The sequence below is a fragment of the Littorina saxatilis genome, linkage group LG10 (assembly GCF_037325665.1).
Source record: "Littorina saxatilis isolate snail1 linkage group LG10, US_GU_Lsax_2.0, whole genome shotgun sequence".
NCBI lineage: Eukaryota > Metazoa > Mollusca > Gastropoda > Littorinimorpha > Littorinidae > Littorina > Littorina saxatilis.
The window spans coordinates 38173439-38189067 of record NC_090254.1 but is presented as its reverse complement, the minus strand read 5'-3'; the positions used below and the strand labels follow the sequence as shown (position 1 = coordinate 38189067).

General features: G+C 39.7%; 1 protein-coding gene across 1 annotated transcript in view; it reads left to right on the top strand.

The window, feature by feature from the left end:
* LOC138978764 (protein dispatched homolog 3-like) overlaps positions 1 to 15134 on the top strand; it is a 60940-nt gene extending 45806 nt beyond the window's left edge. The window contains exons 15-17 of the mRNA XM_070351552.1: positions 3322 to 3454; positions 4377 to 4546; positions 5057 to 15134. Coding sequence (XP_070207653.1) covers positions 3322 to 3454; positions 4377 to 4546; positions 5057 to 5425 — 672 coding nt within the window. The 3' untranslated portion in view covers positions 5426 to 15134. The remainder of the gene's footprint in view (positions 1 to 3321; positions 3455 to 4376; positions 4547 to 5056) is intronic.
* Positions 15135 to 15629: the final 495 nt, after the last annotated feature.

The following is a 15629-nucleotide window of genomic DNA, read 5'->3' as shown; positions in this document are numbered from 1 at the left end:
TGTGTGTGTGTGTGTGTGTGTGTGTGTTCGTCAACCGACATATGTGGGTACGAGCCGCTGAGGTGGTTGTAAGAAAACCCGCCTGGTTCAGTGGTTGGGGGCTGATTGGGATTTCTGATTTACCAGCCTAGCCAAAAAGTTGAGGTACACCCCATGTAACATGGTCATTTGCAAAATAAAGTACAAGCACTTGTTGACGTTTATATTGAGTCTTAAAATTTGCAGCTTATTACAAACAAAAACCATGGACAGTTGTATCAAATATTAAATCAGTGTTTGTGTATTTATTAGGTTGGAGCAAGGGGAGAGCCAGTCCTCCTGTGGTGGCAGCGAGGAGAAAGATTGACCTGATGGAAAAGTTTGCTAAACCGGAACTACCCTCTTCCACAGCAGAAACATCAGCTTTGCCATCTTCTGACCAACCATAAGAAGATACAGATACTTTGCCATCTTCTGACCCATCACAAGCAGATATGGATACTGGTACTGTGCAACGTCACTCCGCTGACATGTGTTGGGCTTTTGTCAACATTGATCAGCTCAATCTATTGCTGAAAGGTTTATATCCTGTACTGAATGCTTGTCTGATAGCAGTCTGATTATGAAAGAAGGTGATGCATCAGCCCAAGGATTTGCACAGGCCCTGCATCTGGAGTGCATATGAGTGTCCATTCAAGTCTGCAGTTGTTTACTCTTCTCCCGGTGTTTGCAACGCTTCGGGAGGTAAAGTTGCATTTTAAATAATCCGCGTATGACCAAGTTGGTACATGGAAAGGGACATTCAGCTTTACAGAAATTTGCTGCAGTGTTAGGATTGAGCACAGAAATACTGTAATTAAAATGTTGCAACTTTTGAATGGCTTGATAGTTTTGTTCCATTTGTGTATATATAATTATGTAATGTTGTTGATGTTGAAGCATCATTTCTATGCAATGGAATAAGAAATCAGTGCATCCGTTGGGTTTTTATGAGTCTGACAGTTTGGTTCTGATCAATATTTTCATATCAGCACAAACACAGATAATTGACTTTTTTAATGTTTTCATATAATTTTTTTTTTAAATAAAAAAAATCTGATAATTTGATTATCAAATCATTTCCCCTTCATAGTTAAAGTGTTATTCTGGTTAAAAAAAAACCCACCCCATTAATTCAAGCTCTACTGTGGTCCTAGTTTACCGGGGTACTAGTGAGACTCTTTTACATGCTGTTTTCTCTACATGTAATTTGAGACAAAATGTGGTAATTAAAATGTTGTAACTTTTGAATGGCAAGATGGATTTGTTCCAATTTTGTATATGTTGTTTATGATTTGTGAAGCACCATTTCTGTGCATGGAATAAGAATACAGTGGATTCCTTGTGTTTTTATGAGTCCGACAGTTTCGTTTTGATTCATATCTGCACTAACATAGATGAGTTTTCAAATGATTTTTTAAAAAAAGTCTGGATAATTTGATCGTCAAATCGTTTCCCCATCATAGTAAAGTGGTTATTCTTATAAAAACATATCAATTCAGGCTGCACTGTGCTACTAGTTTGAGGTACTGGTTGGAATCTTTCAAATGCTGTTTTCTCTGAATGTAATTTTCAGACAAACATCTGTAATTAAAATGTTGCAACTTTTGAATGGCTTGATGGATTTGTTTCATTTTTGTTTATGTTGTTTATGATTTGTAAAGCGTCAGTTTTGTGTATGGAATAAGAGTTAAGTGCATTGGTTGGGTTTTTATGAGTCTGACAGTTTGGTTCTGATTCATGTTTTCATATCGGTACAAACAAAGATGGCTGTTTTCATATGATGTATATAAAAAAAATCCTGATAATTTGATTGTCAAATCCTTTTCCCTACATAGTAAAGTGGTCATTCTGATAAAAACATATGAATTCAGGGTGCACTGTGCTACTGGTTTTTTTATGTACTGGTTCAAATCTTTAAAATGCTGTTTTCTCTGAATGTAATTTTCAGACAAAACGCTACAATTAAAATGTTGCAACTTTTGAAAGGCTTGATGGATTTGTTCAGTTTTTGTATATGTTGTTTATGAGTTGTACAGCATCAGTTCTGTGTATGGAATAAGAGTTCAGTGCATTGGTTGGGTTTTTATGAGTCTGACAGTTAGGATTTCATGTATTTTTCTTATCAAAACTGAACCGGTAACTGAAAATGCTAAATTAAAATAATATATTGCTTAGAAATGCTTTTCGATACACAGAATTATTAAACACACACATATTGCTGCAAAGAAGAAAAATTGGATCAAAACATGCACTGGTTCACAAACTGCAACATTTTAAAAAGAGCACATTTTATAACGTTTTTCTCACATTTTGGTGAATAAAACCCCCAAAAATTGCTTTTCACTCAAAATTTAAAATGGTTTCCCTTAATTAGGTTATTCTGCTTGCAAAAATCAAACAAGCAGCAAGCTGTTTCCAAAATTAAAAAAAAAAGTGCTTGCCTACCCTGTCCCCCCTTAAATTTTCATTACTTGGTCAAAATGTGTGAAAAGGGAGGTAAGAACAGCACCAGCTACTCACTTTTGTTATCTTAGCTCCCTTGATCTATTGTAAAAGCTGTGAAGATTTGGCAAAGTCTATTTACCAAACATTTAGTACCATAAAGCTTTGTGCAGCGAGCTTTGTGAAGTAGACTTTGTCAAGTCCATCATCTTAAAGATTTAATATTGTATTGTTCTGGTCTCGTTATTTAAGCATTTTTGCTTAAGTTGGTGTCCTCGTTGCATACTGTTAATTGTTTCATGTCTTGTATTTTGAACAAAATGTTGTTTAAACCATAGACCAAATAGCCTGGACCGCCAACTCGTCATGTGACCCTTCGAGGTTACGACGCTCGACTTTCAGGGGCGCGTCGCGTCCGGTTTGAAAGGCCAGCGATTCGAAGACAGTGAAAAGAAAGCACGCTCCAGTTATTTGTGACAATGGGAGGTGACAATGAACTGGATTTTCCAAAACTCCAAACTAAACTTAACGAAACTCATCGAAAAACATGTTCCATATGCACTTTTGCTGAGTTTATTTTAGCATTTTCAGAACTTACCTCGGCAACTTCGTCCATGTTTACAATCGACACCGGATATCACGCCCCCCTGATTTCTGAAAGGCTTCTAAGCGTAGGTTCCTAAATGCGAGAGGCCGCTACCTCGTAATAGAGAGAAAGAGCGGAGAGAGAGCTAGTTGGCGGTCCAGGATAAATTGTCTATGTTTAAACCAAGTAGACCTTGCAAAGTCGACTTTGTCCATTTAATATCAGGCTTGAAATCAATTTTGTGGTGAAATTATTGTTTTGTGTGTGCGCAGGTACTAATGGAAATGGTGGCGATCGACAGCGCCGCCTACAGTGTGGTTCTCTCCCTTGTGGTGTGCATGTGTGCTGTGGCTGTCTTCACTGGCCATCTCATGATGCTCCTCGTTATCATGATCACCATCATCGGTAAGCTGACTTTATGGCAATTAATGTATCCCCCCAGCAGAGAATTGGTTCAAGCGTTCCAGAAAATGATAAAATCCTGCCTTACTAAGTCATAGACTTCAGATTTCTATCTCCAGACCTGGTGCTTGTCTCTCAAGACTCTTGACATTAGTGAGTGGCAGTAATGAAGGGAGAATTGTGAAACTGATCATTTGAGTGTATTTTTGTTTTTAGCAGTTGCATCTGGATAAATGTATACTCTCTCTCTCTCCCTCCCTCTCTCTCTCTCTCTCTCTCTCTCTGCCTCTCTCTTTCTCTCTCTCTCGTTCTCTGTCTCCTTCTCTCTCTCTCTCTCTCTCTCTCTCTCTCTCTCTCTCTCTCTCTCTCTCTCTCTCTCTCTCTCTTCTTCTTCTCTGTTTCTCTTTCTCCCTCTCTCTCTCTCTCTCTCTGTTTTTCTTTATTATGTGCAGGAAGAATTTAAACAAAACAGAACAATTTCCTCACAAATCCAAGTATGTAACACGCATAAGCCGATACATGATCTACCGTGCGACATGACAACGTTAGCAGGGACTTTCACTCACGCATCAGCTTACACAGTCACAACAGGCTCTGTTCCGGCGCCAACTGAATAATCCTCTCAGGCGCAGATCCATGGCCCTCGGGACCGATGGACACCAACAAAATTTGTTTTAGCATTACTACAGTGGTACCTGCGATGGATGGCCCCTCGGATGAGAGGACACCTCCCTTAAAAGGACACATTCAGAGGTCCCTTTGTCTATTATCTCTACCAAAATGACAGGCCACCTGCAGTTTAGGGACACTTGTGGTTGGTCCCAAGGGTGTCCTGTCATGGCAGGTACCACTTTACACACAATATTTGTTCACCATAAGTTTAATGCACTGACACCCACACTGGTCACATGATCTCTTCCCACAGCTCTGATTGGCCTGGTGGTGGCGATATTCTTCATGGTGGGGTGGCAGATGGGGGGCGTGGAGGCCGTGTCGCTGTCCATCCTGGTGGGGTCGTCAGTGGACTACTGTGTCCACCTTGTGGAGGGCTACCTGCTCATGGGCAAAACCATGCCTGCCCACATCGCTAGTGGGGTGAGTATTACTACAGTGCTACCTCTGTGTACCTAGAGGACCTTGTAGCTCAGTCAAATGCCCACATCGCTAGTTGTGTGATTATCAGTACACTGCTACCTGCTCTTGGGCAAAACCATGCCTGTCCACATTGCTAGTGGCGTGAGTATTAGTGCTACCTCTGTGTAGCTAGAGGGCCTTGCAGCTCAGTTGCCTGCCCAAATGTGCTTCCGCCCACATGTTTGAAGGGACTTTTTTTCCTTGTGACATTATAGACCAGTCACTAGTGAGGAGGTGTGTCTGTAACTCCTGGACTGAGTGAGATGCATGTGAGTATTATTTAACTCACTAAAAACAAGGGTACTCATTCTTTCACAACTCATACATGAGTTATTTGCAAACAAAGTCTATTTTCTGAAAATTGTCAACAACATGTATTTCTATTCCAGACAAACTATTGCCGAAAATTTGTCAACAAAATATATTTTTATTCCAAACAAAAATTGTCACCAAAACACATTTCTACTGTAGACAAACAAGGAGATCCGCCGCTGGCGTACGTCCAAGTCGGTGCAGCACATCGGAGCGTCCATCATCTCTAGTGCCGTGACAACCATCGTGGCGGCCATCCCCCTCACGCAGACCGTCATCCAGCCCTTCTCCAAGTTCGGCGACATCGTTCTCATCAACTCCTCCGTTGCCATCCTCTACACGCTGACGCTGTGCGTGGCGCTCTTGGCCACCATTGCCCCGGCCAAGTTCGTACCCACGTGGCGCTCCCACCTCAAGGCGTTCGTTGCCACATCTGCTGGGTGTGGCGTGGTGGTGTTGGCGTTGTATATTACTGCGAAGTGTGGCGTGGACGTTCCTGGGCCCAACGGAGTTCCTTTGTTCGGTTGATTCTCATTGTGGCTTGTGGCTGTTGAAAATCTCTGCAAAATGTGGCGTGGACGTTCCTGGGTCTAATGGAGGTCCTCTGTTGGGTTGATTCTCAATGTGGCTTGTAGTTGTGAAACAAAACTTTATTCAGTTTTAGTATCGTAACAATACAATATATTACATAGGGGATCCAAACTCAAGCCTTAAGCTTATATGAAGGAATCCAACTTTCTGGCTGTGTTTCAAATGTGATTTTAAGCTTTTGGTTTGGGGAGTGGGTGAGGGTATAGGGTGGGTGAGGGGGGAGTGGTGTGGTTGGGAAAGTAGGATCTTTTAATTTGAATGATCGCTGATGCAGGGGTAGAATGGAGGGTGGGAGGATTTTTTGTTTTGTATGAATCATGATGTCACTGTCATTTTATTATTGTCTGAATTTTTTTTTTTTTTAAATTTCCCCACAGTTTTAGACCTTTTGGGTTGTGTTTTTGAGGTGATACAGAATAGGATGGGCATCTATGCTCTTTTTGCTTTTACAATGTACTTAAAAGGCACAGTGAGTAAGCCTCCCGTAAACCATCACAGATACTGTCAGGCTTTTACACACAGTACGCCTCCCGTAAACCATCACAGATACTGTCAGGCTTTTACACACAGTACGCCTCCCATAAACCATCACAGATACTGTCAGGCTTTTACACACAGTACAAACACCCTTCCATTTGAACGCTCACCGAACGGGAACATCCTAGGTGCCCTACGTAAAGAGCTAGCAATTTTCAAAGAATTAATTTTGCGGATTGTTTGTCAGACAATCGGACGGTGCTTTTTTGCGCTTCTGACCTAACTTTTGAAATCTAAATAATAAATTGACGGCTTGTTACACAAACATTCTTAAATCATAAAAGAAATCTTTTTTCATCAAGACAAGATCAGAACAATACAAAGTTTTGAAAGTTTAAAAAAAGATAGCCCGGAAGCAGGGTCACGCAAAGTCGTGGTTCTCGTAGCAGACGACGCTGCCTGGCGCCAGTTCCTCTGAACCGTTAACCGCCACTGCTCTAGTTCGCAGCCGTTTCAATGTTGCATTTCAGATTCAAAGGTACACAATAACGTGCTATTGCAGATAAGCTGACAGAGATTTGCATTGAAAGGACAAACTGGCGGCTAAATTGTTAAAAAAGGGAAACTGGATTACACGGGTTCACGATGGCTCAGAGGTAAGATAAACCACGCAAAAACCAATTCTTTGAAAATTGCTCGCTCTTTACGGAGGGCACCTAGAATGTTCTCAAGCGGTGAGTGTTTAAATTAAATGGTGTTTGTACTGTGTGTAAAAGCCTGACAGTATCTGTGATGGTTTACGGGAGGCTTACTGTGCCTTATAATGGCAGAGTGCATAATCATGTGCCTTGAGGTTTGGTTTACACCAAGCATATTTTAATCCATCTTGTCTTTTAGTTTCCTTTTTCGTCCTTCTTTTTTTTTAGTTTTTGTCTTTTTTTTAAAATTGAGGAAATTTGTAAACGTGAAATTTAACAACTTACTGCAAACTTGGACCTTGGCCTATTTTCAGAGTTTTTCTATTTTGGAATTCCCATACCTGAACACCTGAGAAGTGTTAGGTTGATCACTCCCTCTGTATATGCAATTCCCTGTACGTCCCCCCCCCCTCCCCCCCGGCACGGTGGCCTAGTGGTAATGCGTCCGCCCCGTGATCGGGAGGTCGTGGGTTCGAACCCCGGCCGGGTCATACCTAAGACTTTAAAATTGGCAATCTAGTGGCTGCTCCGCCTGGCGTCTGGCATTATGGGGTTAGTGCTAGGACGGGTTGGTCCGGTGTCAGAATAATGTGACTGGGTGAGACATGAAGCCTGTGCTGCGACTTCTGTCTTGTGTGTGGCGCACGTTATATGTCAAAGCAGCACCGCCCTGATATGGCCCTTTGTGGTCGGCTGGGCGTTAAGCAAACAAACAAACAAACAAATAAACAACCCCCCCCCCCCAGCCCCCCTTTTAATACCCTAAACTGAGAAAATCAGGTCTTAAAAAATTCTATTATTTCCATGATTTGAACACTTCGATATAGGGAAAATTTATATGATGAAAGGTTCATTTTATTTAATTTTATCAATTTAACAATGTGAAAACTTTGAATTGCAGATCAGTTCTACTTTCTGGGTTTATGTCTGTGATAAGATCAAAGAAATAGAATGTTTTATTCCAAACTAGATTCAATCAATGCTTTAACGGCCAACCTAGCTTCAGTCTGTGAACGTATTCAATAAATTCAGGCTGAGCTTCCTTTAATAATAACACTTTATTTTTTGTTGAAAATTTTTAGTTTTTGTTTTTTCTTTTTGTTCTTTAGAAGGAGATGGACTTTTTATTCACTTCTGTGCTTTCGATTTGTGTTATATTAATTTATATTGTACATGTGCTTCATTGTAATAATGTAAAGAATAGATCATACGGCAAGTTGCAACAAGTTTGCTCAAGAGTAAGCGTAAAACCACCAAATCCGTGACAATAACTTTAGTCATTATCAGATGTTGTTCCAACCTTTGTTTGATTGTGAAGATTTGACTTTGTTTAATTTTTTACTTGTTTTGTTTTGCGTTACTGTACTGTCTCATGGTCTGTGCTACCTGAGGTCACACTTGATTACATTTAAGTCTTCTTTGTTTGTTTAATTCATATATTTGCTTTTCCTTATAGGGTTGTGACGGGATTTGTTATTCGGTTCAGAAAAGAATAATTTTGATGAGCCTTCCAAGCAACAAAATTCAGAATCTCACCGCATGCAAATTTATGCAACACTGTTTAAATCTGAAAGTAACATCGGCTTTGGGATTTGGATTTAGAATTAAAAAGACTGCACAAAATACGGTGGAATGTTCTTCTGCATAACGCAAAGACTTAGCTCTGGTAGTAAGAAAAGAAAAATAGTACATGTAAATTGAACAAAATAAAATAGTACCCTTTTATGCAGATAAGGAGTTTATGTAAAATCCACTCTGCGCTATGAACAACAACAAAAAAGACAGAAGTAAATAAATGGATGGAAGCTATGATGAGACAAAAAACCGAGGTCCCTTCGTGTACACTACATTGGGGTGTGCACGTTAAAGATCCCACGATTGACAAAAGGGTCTTTTCTGGCAAAAATGTATAGGCATAGATAAAATAAATGTCCACCAAATACCCGTGTGACTTGGAATAATAGGCCGTGAAAAGTAAATATTCGCCGTAATGGCTTGAGATTTACTGGCCGATGTGAATGCGTGATATATTGTGTCAAAAATTCCATCTCACACGGCAGAAATTAATATGTAAAGCGCTTAGAGAACGTAAAGCGCTATATAAATCTCCCATATAAATAAATAAAATAACTAAGTTTGGAATCCCTTTTAAACAATACTTTTGCAGAGAAGATTTTTTTCTGAAACTGTGTGTTTTATTGGTATTAATTTAATTTTGAAGATAAATTAGCAATGCCGCTTTTGGTATTCATTTAATTCTGAAGATAAATTAGCAATGCCGCGATTATTTGACCACAAAGTGTATATAATCCTTGGTACTGTATGCGTTTGAAGGCTGATTATTTTTCTCCAGTTTTTTTTTCCATGCGGCCTTGTGCATTACTTAGTAATAGATGCTACAACACCATGACAACACTTGTTTCAGGGGCTGGGAAACTGTATCTTTTCATTACTTCATTTGCCATAACATCTTAATACCATTATGCATTTTTCAGTTTGCAAACTTGCATATCTGTGTGAATGTGCGTGTGTGAACACGTCTTCCTTTGTGTGTGTTTCTGTGTGTGTGCGACTATGCTTGTGCAAAAACTGGTGTTGTTTGACTTTGCTTTTATAGTTATGTGAGTCCTGAGTCTTGCATTTTTTTGTAAAATATATATTTCTTGACAGTTTGTGTAGGTGTGCTTGATGATATATATATCCTGCCTTATTTTGACTGCGGATATTTAATGCTTGCTTAGTTTGTAACCTTGTTGATATACATGTCATCCTTGAACTGCTTCACAGAAGCATAAGAAAAATTGTTTGTAGACTCTATAATTATGCCTTTATGTGACCATGAGAATGTATAATTACTCCATCATGTGACCATGAGATTCTATAAATTACTCCTTTATGAGATTGTTCAATACCTTTTTATGTGAAAGTGGTATACATCTAATATGGCACCGTTGGAATTTTCAGAAACCGATCAAACGTAATGAACGTAACCTCAAGAGACAGAAAAGACGCAAATGGTATGGTGCGTTTTTTCAACAGATGATCAATTCTGCCCTAATTGTTTGCTGACCATTGATTCATGATGCAGTGGAACCCCCATATTGAGACCTCCCAGGGCGGGGATGTAGCTCAGTCGGTAGCGCGCTGGATTTGTATCCAGTTGGCCGCTGTCAGCGTGAGTTCGTCCCCTCGTTCGGCGAGAGATTTATTTCTCAGAGTCAACTTTGTGTGCAGACTCTCCTCGGTGTCCGAACCCCCCCCCCCCCCCCCCCCCCCCCCCCGTGTGTACACGCAAGCACAAGACCAAGTGCGCACGGAAAAGATCCTGTAATCCATGTCAGAGTTCGGTGGGTTATAGAAACACGAAAATACCCAGCATGCTTCCTCCGAAAACGGCGTATGGCTGCCTAAATGGCGGGGTAAAAAAACGGTCATACACGTAAAATTCCACTCGTGCAAAACACACGAGTGTACATGGGAGTTTCAGCCCACGAACGCAGAAGAAGAAAGAAGAAGAGACCTCCAAAAGTCAGAGAAAATGAAGTCGTACAAAGGAGGGGGTCTTAAAAGGGGGGTAAATGTTACAGAAATTCTGAACAGAAAGTCTGAAAAAACAAAGTCTTGAAAGGGAGGGAGTCTTAAATTGGGGGGTCTTAAAAGGGGGGTTCCACTGTACTTAATTTGACTAAAGTCTTGTACACGCTATGTGCTCAACTGTAGCATGTTTTAAGCGTTGAGGATGGAGGGAAAAGTAACAGTGTGTTGTTTCCTTTCAAGCACATGAACCATGTACAGTGGAACCCTTCTTTTTAAGACCAGATTTAAGACTCATTTTTTAAGACCAGATTTAAGACTCCTTTTTTAAGACCAGATTTTAGACTCCTTTTAAGACCAGATTTAAGACTCTCCTTTTTTAAGACCAGAGTTAAGACTCCTTTTTTAAGACCAAATTTAATACTCTCCTTTTTTAAGACCAGATTTAAGACTCTCCTTTTTTAAGACCAGATTTAAGACTCCTTTTTTAAGACCAGAAGATTTAAGACTCCTTTTTTAAGACCAGATTTAAGACTCTCCTTTTTTAAGACCAGATTTAAGACTCTCCTTTTTTAAGACCAGATTTAAGACTCCTTTTTTAAGACCAGATTTAAGACTCTCCTTTTTTAAGACCAGATTTAAGACTCTCCTTTTCTTCAGACCAGATTTTCTCAGTGTTGGAGGTCTTAAAAGGGGGGTTCCACTGTACCAGTTTACCAATGGATCTCATTTTCTCAAAGAACAAAAATTTTCAAAAAGTTGTGCTGCATAGATTAATCATGTACATTTTTGAATCTCTCGATGTTTTGCTGTAATACCAACGCCACTGTGTTACTCGCACAAACAACACGGAGGCTGCATTCATCAAGTCTTTACTGCATGCATGGCTCTCATATTTCAGTCAAGTTATTTATTCTTTTTGAGACATTTTTTTTCAAGTTGTCACAGCATTTAACCCTTACACTGGTGCAATTCTGTAACACATGTTACATAGCCACTGGTGAATTAACAGAGAGAAAAATAAAGAAAAACGGTCATATAGGTTTTCGCATCCATGGGAGGTAATCGGAACCGACCAAACAGACTGAGCCAGTAGCGCGACATATGTCGTGACAACCAGGTGACAGTATACGTAAAGTAGCGCGACATATGTCGCGACAACCAGGTGACAGTATACGTAAAGTAGCGCGACATATGTCGCGACAACCAGGTGACAGTATACGTAAAGTAGCGCGACATATGTCGCAACAACCAGCCTAAGGGTTAAGCATGTGTTGGCTGCTGCAGGTACCTCAAACGGTGTTTCTGAAATGTTACATCTCTTGATGCTAGAATTCACGTAAGGTTAGTTAAATCAAGCGTTTGATTTTTGGATCCAGAAAACATTTTGACTTTTCTTTCAAGAGGCTTGAATACCATTTGATTCCCTTGCTAAAAGATATAATAAATCCCTATGTTTTGCAGATGCAAAACACTGCTCAAAGCAATTTTTCTTCGGTATAGTGGGACCATGTTAGTCAGTTTGTGTGTAGTATATATAGCATATATATGTCACATTTAATCGGGAAAAATCCTGTCTGAAACCTTTGTAAGAAGGTTGTGCTATTTATATTAAACGGATCAAATGTCTCTGAATCTCAAACAAAGCTTTTTTAGTTCTAGTATAGGAATCTCAGTATGTTGTAATGTTAAATAGAATGAGGGATGTCTCCCCCCCCTCCACCCCTGGGATGCGAAGAGGAAAAGGTTGAAAGGATGATAATGTATTCATTGTGTGGGAGGAAAGATGGAGGGGGGGGGACAAATTTGAATAAAATGTTATATCTTGAAGCGTTTTATTGATTTTTTTTAAATGTTACATTTACTTTTTCAGGACTAATGGCTGGTTTTTGCTTAGTTCTGTTCAAGCAAATGTTTGTGTGATTCAAATCCAGCTTTAGATTGGTTGACTTTAAGCTAGGATCGGTTGATCGTTAACAACTGGCTACCCTTCTTACCTAACCTTGTGACTTCGTTGCTTTTTACAATATTAAAACATTTTTTTTGAAGATAACGCAGGTGTATTTTAGCACAGATGAACAGATCCTGCTTTTTTTTTAAAGTTACAACGCAACGTTTTATGGTGTATATTTCTTGTTCTGCTTTGTCAAATCCGCTTTTTGTATTGTAATTTGTTCAAGAATGAAATGACTAATGGAATCTTTTGGCTGTGTGTCTGGATTGACATAATGACATAATTCTCTGTAGGTCAACACATTGATCATTTATTGACATTATTGTTTTGATCTTGACATTTTAAAGTTGACTTTTACTCCTTGTTTGTAGATGGGGAAAGCTAAATGGTACGTGTTTTATATGCGTGCTTTTGTGCACACCGGCATGTAAAATTACAGACACACAGATACATGTGGATATACTCGCACTAACACTCACGTGTACGCATAAACGCACAAACACATACACACTCACACGCAAACACAATAACATTTTAGTGGATACATGCAAGCTCTCTCTCTCGCACACACACACGCACACACATACATGCGCACACACGCACACACACGCACACACGCACACACACGCACACACGCACACACACGCACACAAACACACGCACACACAAACACACACACACACACACACACACAGTTATCATTGTAAATGGTAAAGCACAAATCTCGTTATTGGATTCTTGTGCCTGCATGACAAAAAACAGCTATTTATTTGTCTTGATGAAATGATGTTTATTGCTTCATGTGTTTTGTGAAATTTAACACCAACTGGCATTCTGTGATGTGGATTCTGAAAAAGGTTGTTTATTTCTCTCCAGTTTTGTCTTTATTGTAAAATATAGTGGTACCTACCATATGAGGCCCCTGCAAAGAGAGAACACCTAGTACCTCCGAAGATAGGACACCTGTTTAGGCCTCCAGAGTAAAAATGTTTTGTTTCCGATGATATTGTCAGGCCTGCCAAAAAAGGTTGGTCGGTCGGCTACTTTTTATATTTAGTCAAGTTTTGACTAAATATTTTAACATCGAGGGGGAATCGAAACGAGGGTCGTGGTGTATGTGCGTGTGTGCGTGTGTGTGTCTGTGTGTGTGTCTGTGTGTGTGTGTGTGTAGAGCGATTCAGACTAAACTACTGGACCGATCTTTATGAAATTTGACATGAGAGTTCCTGGGTATGAAATCCCCGAACGTTTTTTTTCATTTTTTGGATAAATGTCTTTGATGACGTCATATCCGGCTTTTCGTGAAAGTTGAGGCGGCACTGTCACGCCCTCATTTTTCAACCAAATTGGTTGAAATTTTGGTCAAGTACTCTTCGACGAAGCCCGGGGTTCGGTATTGCATTTCAGCTTGGTGGCTTAAAAATTAATTAATGACTTTGGTCATTAAAAATCTGAAAATTGTAAAAAAAAATTAAAAATTTATAAAACGATCCAAATTTACGTTTATCTTATTCTCCATCATTTGCTGATTCCAAAAACATATCAATATGTTATATTTGGATTAAAAACAAGCTCTGAAAATTAAATATATAAAAATTATTATCAAATTTTTTTTTTCGAAATCAATTTAAAAACACTTTCATCGTATTCCTTGTCGGTTCCTGATTCCAAAAATATATAGATATGATATGTTTGGATTAAAAACACGCTCAGAAAGTTAAAACGAAGAGAGGTACAGAAAAGCGTGCTATCCTTCTTAGCGCAACGAATACCCCGCTCTTCTTGTCAATTCCACGGGCACTGCCTTTGCCACGGGCGGTGGAGTGACGATGCTACGAGTATACGGTCTTGCTGCGTTCAGTTTCATTCTGTGAGTTCGACAGCTACTTGACTAAATATTGTATTTTCGCCTTACGCGACTTGTTTCTTTCTTTTGTTAATTGAAGTTTGTTGGTGTTTTTTCACAGTGGGTTTTTAATGGCCGAAAATCGTGCAAGCTGTGTCTCCTGGATGTCGGAGAAGAGTAACTTTTCTCGTTAAGCCTGCAAAATCCAGTTTTGAAATTTTTAGTTATTGAAGTTTTTAAGGCTAAAAAAAAAAGTTGTAAATGCAAGGCCTCCTGGTGCTCCTGTGTGTTGCACGCAAACAATCTTTTCACTTGCTGTTTAAAACCTTCCCCTCAGGACAAAAATAAGGTTTGTTGGGGTATTCAGAAAAATTGATATTTTTTTTTCTCGGCCGTGCATATCTTTACCAAAATACACCTGTCTTGACAGGCCATCTGTATACTTTGGACTCTTTTGGCCTGCCCCGAGGGTGTCCTTTCATCGCAGGTACCTCTGTATGTATGGTCATATTTCATGCTAACATTCTGTCTTTTGTGAGATCTGGCTGCGTGGAGAAGTGATATGGAAAGCATGGACAATTTAATCTAGAGTTCCACAGCATATTCAGTGGAAAGTGTTATACAAGTATAACATGTGAACAAATTGTCAGAAGAAGCACACTCTGTTTTACCCTTGTGGGAAAAATGTGCATTTAAGTTGAGGTCAATTTTAATGCGGAGACTTCTGTTATATTTAAAAAGAAATAATTTTAGCAAAAGCAGACAGAATCAAATTTTGGCAACTGTGATCAGAGACCAGAATGTTTGGTGACATTTTTATCTTAGAATTTTTTATTTTTAGTGTAGAATTGCTTTTAATATAAGATGATGGGTGTTAAGCGTTCGATTTTGATGAAAATGTTTTTCAAATGACTTTTAAAATAAACACAGTTGAATCAGAACGAGATGAAGCAATGACCAGAGGCTCACTTGTTGTTGTTCCTGGTCGTTGTTTCTTGACGCTGATTTTTCTCATCATTTTTAGCAAAATAAAGAACGTGAAATGTGCATCGTTCTTCTTAAATATTTTAGAAACTTTTATTTATTAGTCCGTAACCACAGATGGTACGTGTATTACCTTATGATATGATTAATTTAGATAAAGATAAGACGGATCAATTCACTTTTTTTGAAAAATGTGTTGAGGAAAAGCCAATTTAGATGAATAATGTAACAGTATACAGTGGAACCCCCCTTTTAAGACCTCCAATGGGGCGGGGATGTAGCTCAGTCAGGGCGGGGATGTAGCTCAGTCAGGGCGGGGATGTAGCTCAGTCAGGGCGGGGATGTAGCTCAGTCAGGGCGGGGATGTAGCTCAGTCGGTAGCGCGCTGGATTTGTATCCAGTTGGACGCTGTCAGCGTGAGTTTGTCCCCACGCTCGGCGAGAGATTTATTTCTCAGAGTCAACTTTGTGTGCAGACTCTCCTCAGTGTCCGAACACCCCCGTGTGTACACGCAAGCACAAGACCAAGTGCACACGAAAAAGATCCTGTAATCCATGTCAGAGTTCTGTGGGTTATAGAAACACGAAAATACCCAGCATGGTTCCTCCGAAAGCGGCGTATGGCTGCCTAAATGGCTGGGTAAAAAAC